Source organism: Toxotes jaculatrix, chromosome 3 (assembly GCF_017976425.1).
Source record: "Toxotes jaculatrix isolate fToxJac2 chromosome 3, fToxJac2.pri, whole genome shotgun sequence".
In the NCBI taxonomy this organism is placed as follows: domain Eukaryota; kingdom Metazoa; phylum Chordata; class Actinopteri; family Toxotidae; genus Toxotes; species Toxotes jaculatrix.
The window spans coordinates 6578476-6589179 of NC_054396.1; the positions used below are offsets into that span (position 1 = coordinate 6578476).

The 10704-nt window shown below is 39.3% G+C and overlaps 1 protein-coding gene across 1 annotated transcript; it reads left to right on the top strand.

The window, feature by feature from the left end:
• Window positions 1-1276: 1276 nt before the first annotated feature.
• arl8bb (ADP-ribosylation factor-like 8Bb) lies at window positions 1277-7405 on the top strand. Its single transcript, XM_041034547.1, has 7 exons — window positions 1277-1477; window positions 2990-3070; window positions 3274-3347; window positions 3653-3746; window positions 4221-4288; window positions 4700-4770; window positions 5442-7405. The coding sequence occupies exons 1-7, from the start codon at window positions 1355-1357 to the stop codon at window positions 5489-5491; spliced, it is 561 nt and encodes a 186-aa protein (XP_040890481.1). The 5' UTR covers window positions 1277-1354; the 3' UTR covers window positions 5492-7405.
• The last annotated feature ends 3299 nt before the right edge of the window (window positions 7406-10704 follow it).

Consider the following 10704-nt stretch of genomic DNA (forward strand, 5'->3'; position numbering starts at 1 on the left):
TGTTATTTAGTTAGTGTTGATCTCAGGATCAAAAGCAGGTGGATGGGAGTGGTCTGTGAAGGATTGTTTTTCTTCTTTAGGTCTTTAGTTAGTATTAGGCTTATGAGTCTTATAAGTAGGCCCTAAAAACAATAGTTCACTGTGTCTCTCTAGGATAGTTGTCTGCCAGAATTCTGCTGGCTTATTCCGATCAGCAGTAGCCATAGCAACCAAGGTTGTAGTACAGACCCTACACCTGTAGTAATAGAGATAGGTTCTCTTTGACCTGCCTCCAGTGGAGCCGGTCAAAGCCATGAAGAACAGCCTGTGTCTCATGGTTAGTTAGTTACACAAGCTGCAGCTGCAGAATGTTTAGTCACACTCTCAGACTGTTAGATCTGTAACATTGTAAAACCTGTTACAGTTCTAGAATGTCTTGAAACAATTCTACAATTTTGGGGTAGAGCTCTGGAATATTAAGCGACACAGAACTTTCAAAGATTCAGTTGAGTATACTGGTACAGTCCTCAAATGTTATGTGAACTGTAGCTTTCAAAGTTGTTATTGGAACTTTTAAAGATTGAGTTATAGAATACTGAGGTACAGTTCTATAATGTTATGTGAAGTGTAGCTGTTACATTTCCAGTAACTCTTAGTTTGATAGAACTGTATAATTACAACTGTGACTCTTTACAATTCTAGAATGACAGGCTACAATTGCTCCGTCTCTCCATCAGTTTCGGGGTCCTTGGCCTGAAAAACGTTGAAGACCCCTGTTATCTGTAATGCGGTTTTCAAAAATTACAAATGCAGAATGATAATTTACACACCTAGATTGTCAAAACTGTAAAATTATAGAATAGATAATAGATAACAGTGACCCATTCAAGTTCTAAAATGCTGGGCAGTTCTGGAATGTTAAATGACATGGAACTTTCAGAGATTCAGTTCTAGAATGCACGGCCACAGTTCTAATTGTTTAGTCGCATTCCTAAAAAGTTACATTTCTTACAATTATTTTAAAATTATTGTAAAAAACTGAAATGCTGCTATGGAATTTGGGATGTGGAAATGTATAAAAATCCTTCGAAATGTTATATTGCAAAAGCTGAAAATCCTGGTGGACCAGTATAAGGAAGGGTGCTGAATTTCTTTTGCTCTTTACCTAAAAACACAGTTTTATTCTAATTGCCAGCCAGTTTCCGCAGTCACTGTGCGCGCTCCCGTAAAGTTCATGCACTTCTTACAGGCAGAACTAGCAACACTTGTCAGTAGATCACATGATATGACAAAGCAGCTAGCTACTTCCTGTGTAGATTGCTAGCCAGTTTTCATCCAGACGGCCGCAGAGACTGCGACTGCTGTGTCATCCAAGATGCTGGCCCTCATTAACAGGCTTTTGGACTGGTTCAGGTCCCTGTTCTGGAAAGAGGAGATGGAGCTTACATTAGTGGGACTTCAGTACTCCGGAAAAACCACATTTGTCAATGTGATTGCAGTAAGTAGCTAGCAAACAAGCAGAGTCAGTGTGGGCCCAGGCTACTACCTGGAAGAGGTAGTGGACGAGGCTTTCTTTGCATATGTTACAGATTTATAAGTCATTGTTCTACAAATTCATGATATGACTCCAGAAAAATCTGTTGCCTTATAAATGGCGCGGGAGCAGCGCTGGTAACGATTTCACTCTGTTGTTGTTTTGCTAGCTAAAATGACGAAGTAGTTGGTATGACTGTGCGCTTACTTGTGAAACCAGTCATGTGAACGGACCCGTCAGAGCTACTGGTGTGTCAACATCGGCGATATGTTGACAACTCAGACTGCAACCACAATTTGTAAACAGCAGTCTGTCTTGTCTGCGTCGTCTATGTGGGTGTAAAGAAGCTTACGAGGCCTGGAGTCATCATGGCTACAGGCTGCCACCAGCTGCATATACCGTTCATATATCTTTACTATATATAGAGAATATCCTGTTGTATAGTTTAGCATTGCCCTGGGTCTTGTTTATGCCTCCTCCCACAGAAATGTCCCCCTGTTGTTAAGTCTAGATTTATGTCACGTCCTTGTTGAATGTTAAAACTTGTAATATTTTATTTTGCAATCTTTGTTGGAGCTGTTTGTTGTTATGTCTAGCTTGTTTAGCCAGCCACAGCCTTGTCTGGGTAAGGGTTACCTTATGCTGTCCAGTTTAGTTTATGTCTGTGTTTCTAGGTGATAGGCCACACTGTACTCCTGAGATGAAGTTTGAAGCCACAGTACTGTTAACACCCTGTTTCCTGCATTCATTACAATAATATGCAGTTTTTCCTGACCCCGTTGTGGTCATGTCAGGTGATCTGCAATTAGATTTGAACAAAGCTGCCTTCTCTTTCATACAGACATTGCAAGGCTGTTCAACCAGGCCTAGGCAGTATATAATCCAACCAACTAAAGCTTTTCATATGTAAGCATATGTAAGCTTAGCATATATGTTATTTATATGTTTGTTTTTTTTTTTTTTTTAATGTTTGGTCATGTTGTTACTATTAAGATTATGTAGTGCCTATCTAAGCAGATTATACTGGCCCTACAATGGGATGGCACATCTTTAGGATAAATGCCTGTTTTGCATGGCACTTTGAACTTCTGGGATGTTTGGTTACAGCTCTGGCTGGTTGTGGAAAGCTTGATTGGAAGCTAATGCATGCTGATGCATAGATGGCATCATCTCAGCATGAGTATTGGGTTAAAAGGGCAAGTCATCAAATTCAGCTATATGATGATTCACATCCTCCTGGCTTTCATGTGACTTCTGAATCAGATGAAACTACACTGACTCAAGTACATATCGACAGATTTTTATTTGGTTATACTGATGTACACACCTTGACAATAGAGCTGAAACTATTAGTCCCACACTTCAAGTTCATTAGTCATTTCATTGCTTATAATCTCACTTGATGTGTCTGTTAACAGTGCAACATGCAGTATTCACCAACATGCCACTTTTTGTTTTTGCATTTGTCTTGTACAGTCAGGCCAATTCAGTGAAGACATGATTCCCACAGTTGGTTTCAACATGCGGAAGGTCACTAAAGGAAATGTGACAATAAAGGTAGGTTAACAAGCATAAGTGTCCTGCTCAGTGCTTTTGCTTCTCAACTGAGATCAGTTTGATTCTGGGCCAGTGCCTTCTTAGAGCTGTGTACTCGAGAGCGGTAATGGTGCAATGATTGGTTCATACAGGGAACAAAATGTTACACAGGCTCTTTTTTTGCTTATGACTGTATTGTTGATTTTGTGCTTTTCTTGCTTTAGATATGGGACATAGGTGGACAGCCCCGCTTCAGAAGCATGTGGGAGCGCTATTGTAGAGGAGTCAATGCAATTGTGTAAGTTTGTGGACAGCACATGACCGTTGTGGGTGGAAAGCTGAAAAAAACAAACAAATAATATATAACTGTCTAATAAAATCCTTATTCATCCTGTATTCATTTGGCTTGGTTTCAGTATTATTTTTTATTTTGTCTCATATAATATTGTCATTATGTTCTCTTCTTCAGCTTTTACATTTCACATAAAATATTTGAACAAGTGAATGTGGAAGGTGTTTTATTTTGGCTTAGTGAAGCAGGTATTTAAATGCTACCAAATTTAAAGTTGCATTGTTTTTTTGTTTTTGTTTTTTCCTTTGCAGTTACATGGTGGATGCAGCAGATCGAGAGAAGATTGAGGCTTCTAGAAATGAGCTGCACAACCTTTTAGACAAACCGCAACTACAAGGAATTCCTGTAAGAGGCCGCTTGTAATTTTTGGACCAAAACGTCATGATGATTCAGGCTTGCCCTGGTTTGTCATTGATTTCTTTCGATCCAATGACTGCAGTCACAACTATTGACTAAACTCATAGTTAGTATCACTGCCATTAGTTAATCATTAGCCATTAGTTGCTCGCAGTGGCTCAGGCTTGATGACATTACTCTTAGCCGTTTGAACCCAAGCCAAGATTTTTTTTAATGAGTTCTCAATATTTAAGCTGACAGGCTAATTGACTTGACAGGGTTTGATGTGCTAAATCGATGTGACTTGACACCACACACAGGCAGTTTAATTTGTCCTAACAGTAAGGATTCTGTGAAGGTTGAAATATGTGGTTGAGAGAAATCCTTTAGATTAGATTAGTCTCATCACACTGTGCAGTAGCACTGATACATTGCTCTGCTGAAAATTGATCTGCTCTTTCTTCCTTTTTCCTCAATTTCCAGGTTCTAGTACTGGGCAACAAACGAGACCTACCCAACGCACTTGATGAGAAGCAGCTCATTGAAAAAATGTGAGGCACTCCAAATACTGTATTTTAGTTTATCATCCAGAATCAACATAAGGATAAGGATTTGTTTTGTAACCAAAAAGCTAGCGTATGAAAAATCTTCTTTTTGTGTTCTTTTCTGTGACTGATTTATCACTGGTGACATAGCTGGTGGATGAAAAATCAGTGTGGATATTTGTGTTAAATCTGAATGATTTAAATCATACATCAGTCTTATGGAAACCCTTTTCTGCAATAACAAAGTGTCATCTGTAGCAGCATATTAATGCCCATGGTTTTAGAATAAGATGTTCAGCAATTTCATGTAATGCGCAGGTGACCATTGACTAGTAGGATTTTATGCTCTAAAAAATAAGAGTCTTATTTCTCGACATTTGAAAATGTAATTTCATGTTTCCCACTTTCCTTTTGCAGGAACCTGTCCGCCATCCAGGACCGAGAGATCTGCTGCTACTCCGTCTCCTGCAAAGAAAAAGACAACATAGGTAAACATCTGGCGGGTGGTTCATTAAGCAGGATTATCAGTTCACTTCAGCTTAGTTCAGGTTTATTCAGAAAACTTACATACTTTTACTTTTACTTTTTTGACTTTTGTTTCTAGAAACATCTAATTTTGTTTTATTGCAATAATATAAATAACCTGTCTAAAGTCCTTTTTGACCCTTCAGAGTTGAGTCATTTAATGTCACATTGCATCTTGTAAATAAATCAAAATATTCTGTTTGTGTTGCACCTTTCATACAGAGTAATGCAAGACTAAATGCCTTCCAGATGACTGATAAGCTAATAATCAGAGTGCAGATGGAAAACAGATTGTGTCTAACGCACACGATAAATAAAACTGATGAAAAAGTAATCATTGAACCAATAAAGTATATATTTAAAAAACAGCTAAACAGTTAAGATAACTGTAACTGATAAGAGAGAGCAAAACACTGTAAAACATGGCAACACTAAAATAAAGGATGGCCATAAAACATTTATGATGACAAAGGAAATACACATTACTCACACTGGATTGAAGAGATAACAGCAGAGCTCTGTAGCAAACTGAGCCACCAGACTTTAAACGATTCAGCATCAAACCCTGTGGGTACAAATGTTTAATAAGATTTGCTTGCTGAGATCATAAAATATCTTTAATGTCTCCCTGTAGATATCACACTGCAGTGGCTCATCCAGCATTCAAAGTCCAGGAGAAGCTGAAGGTGAACCCCTCCCCAGTCGCAGCTCTGGCCTCAGCCCTGTAATGGTCATGGGTCCTCGACAGTCATCCCTTCCACTGCCTCCGTGAAGTAATCCAGCTCTCTCTCTGCTCACTACTGTCACCACCTGCACCACCCAGTACACTACCATAGATGTGTAGCCCCTGTACAGCACTACCGCCACCCCAACTATCTGGAGTCTTGAAAAGTTGTCTCAGTACTGTGCTAGAAGGTGGATTGTCCATACCCATCATGCCTTATCGCCTGTCAGTACGGACATGCTCTGTGTCTGTGTACATCATGGGAGTTTTTTTTTTTTTTTTTTTTAAAGTGGCTTTTGTTTCCTTCGACACAGGAATCGAATGATGTTGCAGTGTATGGTTCCCCAACTAGGATGGAGCTCCTCTAATCCCACAGTCAAACATCTGTTTTGTTGCCTGTCAACATTTGGTGTTTACGTGACATTGTGTGATTGTAGTTTTTAACAGTTAATTGCCAAATGATGATGGTTGCTTGCGCTAATGCCTTCAATTCCTGATAAACCCTTAGTAATGTAGCCTGCATTTTATTTGCTGGCATATGGAAGTATCTCTTTTATTAAGTGACTTAAATTAAAGTTTACACTTAACACAAAGATCAATAGAAGATAAGTGGTTGTTGTGTTTGAAGGAAAATCCTGTGGTAGGTCAGCAGATTTTTAAGTGCCTTTGGCTAAGTGAGTGTCCCAATCAGACAGTTATTGCCCAATGCAACTTCTAACTCATTATAAAAAAAAAAAACAAAAAACAAAAAACAAAAAAAAAAAACACTTGGTAGAGAGACAGCATAAATCCCTTGATTACACTTAACACCACCTCTAGACAATCTCATTTTATGTTTTCTAATCATATAAACACATTATGATGTCTGAGAAAAGACAGTACTGTACTAACAATGAAAAATGAAGAATGAAGTAATGGATGACAGGGATGTGAGGTGAAGAAAATGTTACATTTTGTTTGGTTGGTGGGTAATCTGAATGCTGTTTCACTTGTAGCCTGCGACTTTTATGTAGCTTGAAATGTGGGCTGACTTTTGCTTGCAGTTCTCAGGTTGTTAGAGGATTTTTTTTTTTCAATTGTCTGAACATAGTTTGGGGTGCGCCGAAGTATCTGTTTCATAATCCCTATTTTGTTCGGGTTGGATAACAGAAAGCCAGTGTTAGTCATGGTGACTGAGAAGACAGAAGACAGTCCATTAGTTCAAAGCGCTGGATGCTTTGATGTCATCCATGCCTTGCCACACCCTCGTCTGAATCCTGATGTGTTTTTCTAAAAGCCTTAGCAGTCCAAGGGCAATGCTGGCTCCTCTAAAAGCGACGTATTGATTGAATCGTCATTCTCTTTCAGAGACAAGACTGATTTCTCCCAGGTTCAACCACTGTATATTAATCTACCCCTTGCTTGGCCAGTGCATCTTGATCTGTTAATTTTTTTTATTTTATTTTTTTTTCTGTGAGTGTGTCACCAGATCGGGGTGAGTTATCCCTTCTGCTGCAATACAATATGTAGGCCTACACAGCTTCTGCATTTCACTGTAATATTTGTTGCACAAATCCATCGCACACACTGTTATCTCACACGTTGTGCTGTGTCTGTTGGTGATCTTCGTAATCCTAAATGTCGATTGTTGGGACCACAGCAGCAGTGAGGGGCTGTATAATAGGGTGACTGTGTGGGTAATTTGGGGAAAGCTTTGTTACCTGTGTAATAATATAGCCTATTTGCAATTTGTATGTGCATGTGCTGAACTTATTCACATTCAATTGCAGACTTTGTAAATAAGAAGTTAGCATTTTTATTCCAACAAATGCTCCTGTAGATGTAATGCATTCTTTCCCTGTGATTGCTAATAAATTTGTTTTTATTTTTAAGGATCTCAAGTGCTGTATCCAGACTCCTTGGTAAGTTGTCAGTTTAGTTTTTCACCACTAGGTGGAGGCAGAGGACTTTGGAAGGGTAATAGAAAAATGGGGAGCTTTAACATCTCTACAAACTCTTTCAAGTCCTCTTTTCTTTTCTTTCACTTTAGTGCTCTTTTAAAACCTCACAACACCGTTATCCACAGTGGATCCAATGGCAGGCAGTCTCTCTGCACCCTCAATACACTGGTTTCTCATAATTTCCATCACACAAACTTAACTACCTTTGTGGATAGATAGAGTTCTGTATTTTCCATCAAGCAGCTATTGCTACTTACAGATCCCATAATAGATGATTAACACCTCTTAGTGTTTCTTGGCAGAAAAGGGCCTATTATCCTTAGAAATGTAACACTCTGCTTATGCTAAAACAAGTGCAGGGAGTGTGTTGCCAACTAGGGGGCAATAAAGTGAACCATGTTGAGAGCTGGCCTATGCTGTTAAAGCAGGAACACCTTAATTAATCTCATTTCTTAAATGCAGCATTTAATGAACAGCTGCTGGCATTTGTTGTGTGTTAGGGCAGTAGTTAGAGCGTGTGGACAGATCTAGGTGTTACCTGATGTATTCCATGGGTCAGTAGAGACCGTAGCATGTGTGTGTCTGCATGGGAACTATATGTATATGCTTGTGGGTCCTTGAGTTTGTGTGTGGTTTACAACTGCAATGACCGCAAAGGGATTAAGTGTTGGTTACAAACCTGCCTCAAGGATTTATGTAGAGAGGAGGTCATGGAGATGACCCAAAGGTGCGACATACTATTAATGTAGTTACACTCCATTACCAACGCGCTCATTATGTAATACAACATGTTTTGCGCCTACCACCTGTCACATATGCAGTGTTTGCATTTCTTAAGCGTCCAAACTCTTCGGTCTGTCCCATAAAAAGACCATACATCACCAAAATTACAAGGGCTGCTATAAATTGAATTCTGGGATATTTTTCCAGAATACAAAACACCTGCTTGATAAAGCAAGGTATAAAACGCCTCCCTCTCTGATGCACAAAAAATGTTCCAGATTGAAGTTGCTGTCTCTTAGACTGGTTCACTTCTGTCTTTGCAGCCCTGGACGGAGTCACTCAACATTCAGCTTAGGAAGTCTGTGCTTTACTTTCACTCAGTTGTCCTACAGCACTGCAACAAGTGAACACATCGCGCCTGGTTAGAATGTGCAAGGGAGAAGTCTCACCGTTATCTGTGTAAGTTACAAAAGACATTTTTTACAGTGTGAAAATGTTTCTGTCCAATCCATTTCTTTCCTAGTGTGTTGGTGTGTGCTAGTGAGTTAGTTCAGCATTTAGACTTAAGCTTTACTCTTTACAGTGTACAGCATTTGCAGTAAAACCACAAAGCATCTCACTAAATCTCCAAGCTGCAAACATGTGGCTATAAAGGTGAAGGTCATTTCATGTCTGATTTACTGCACCTGCATCAGTATGAGTTTTAAACAGCAAGATATTAAATCTGCAATTCAGCAGAGAATTACAGAGGGGTAGCTACCTGACTTGGTGGAGTTACTCTTTCTACAGTGTGTATTGTTACTGTTTTCAATAAATATGCACACATCAAAACAACAAAATAAATCAGCTTCAGTTCAGATGGATGGCATGTTGAGTAAGTCTGTGAGAGATCCCCCTCTTCTTTGATTTTGGAACAGTCATTCTCATTACAGTCATGATTTCACATCAGCCAAGGCAGTCAGTTGTTTGTTTACTGCTGTTTACCAGTAAGCCCTCTGTTCATGTAACAGAGATGACATCAGAGCACCACTGTCTTTAGCTGTGCTAACTGTGGGGTAATTTGTCCCAGGATCTTAAAGCCTCTGTTTCATGAGACGTAAATAAGTTGTTCCAAAGTTGTTAAACTATAGTTTAAGGATTAGAGGTTTGGAGCCCCTGCAATGACAGGCATCTGCAAACACTTCATTCAGGTCCCTGTGTGGACCGTAATTTGGCACTAATCACCACGTGTGGAATGTCACATGATTCATAGAGAGCTGCATGGCACATATCACCGTCCATTACTGCTCTACACCCTGTAAAAGACAGATGGTTACATGCATGCACACCCTGTATTAGCACAGCTTAATAAGGCTCTGTAGACGAATACATTCCTAAACTGGTTTACGCCGAACATTCATTGACATTTATTGGTGCAGAAACACTAATGAGAGTGTTTGACTGTATTTGGATTTTCAATCATACTTTTTCCCAATCTCATTATGTTGTTTATTTCTTTAGGTGTGGATTTCTTTTTAAAACAAGTAACAACAATTTGAAATATTGCTTAGAGAGTCAGCAGATAATATTTTAGCCAAGCTAGCAGTATGGCTCTAGGTATATAACAATGACAATGTCAGTGTCGGTTGGTTCAGACTGAAATATCTTGACAGCTAAGGGAAGGATTACCATGAATGTTGCTACAGATTCCAGATACATTTCTAGAATGTATCCCTATGACTTTGGTGATTTGGTGGTGATTTTCATTTAGCGCTACCATGAGGTTGACATTTGGGATTTTGAGTGAAATATCCTGATAATATCCTATCCTACATACATTCATTTCCCCTTTGGATGAATTGCAGTCACTTTGTTGGCCCCTGAGCGCTTCATCTAGTGCCTTTGCCTGGTCAAAATTTCAATTCACTGTTTTTGACCAAATGCCAACATTTTTCTTAGGAAGTGTTAGCGTGCTAACAGACTAAACTAAGATGTGAACATACCTGTTAAACATCAGCATGTTAGCATTATCATTTTTATCATGTTAGCACACTGATGTTAGCATTTAGCAAAGCACTGGTGTGCCTAAATACAGCCAGAATGATGTGTTTTATCATATTATCATATTTTGTGTGTTTTCTGATCAATTAGTCAAGCAAAATATCCTGGTTTTGGTTTAGTTTATTTTTGGTATAGTGTTTGCAAGCCACAACAGAAAACCACTGGTTGAGCGGCAAAAGAGAAAGTTATTTTTTTTTATTTGACGTAAATCGTGACTTTCTCTTCTTTTTTTGTGATTGTGGGAGTGCAGAAAAGCTGCTGAGACCTCCAAATGCAATAATTCCATTTCCACTCAGTGAGTGTAATCTTTCAGGTCCATTCTGTTATCCGGCGTCCTCTCAGATAGCCAGCTCCCCTGTGAACGCTTTCATACTCTCACCTCGCTGCCTCTGCTCCGACACTCTCCCCTCCTCAGATTCCATTAAAAATCATAACTTCAGCTCCTGGGGCTCTGATCAAATAGGGCGGCT

Excerpts from the sequence above, each read along its gene's own strand:
- arl8bb (XM_041034547.1), top strand. The coding sequence starts at position 1,355 with ATGCTGGCCCTCATTAACAGGCTTTTGGACTGGTTCAGGTCCCTGTTC. Across the intron at positions 3,747-4,220 it reads CGCAACTACAAGGAATTCCT|GTTCTAGTACTGGGCAACAA; the intron begins GTAAGAGGCCGC and ends CTCAATTTCCAG. Across the intron at positions 4,289-4,699 it reads AAGCAGCTCATTGAAAAAAT|GAACCTGTCCGCCATCCAGG; the intron begins GTGAGGCACTCC and ends TTCCTTTTGCAG.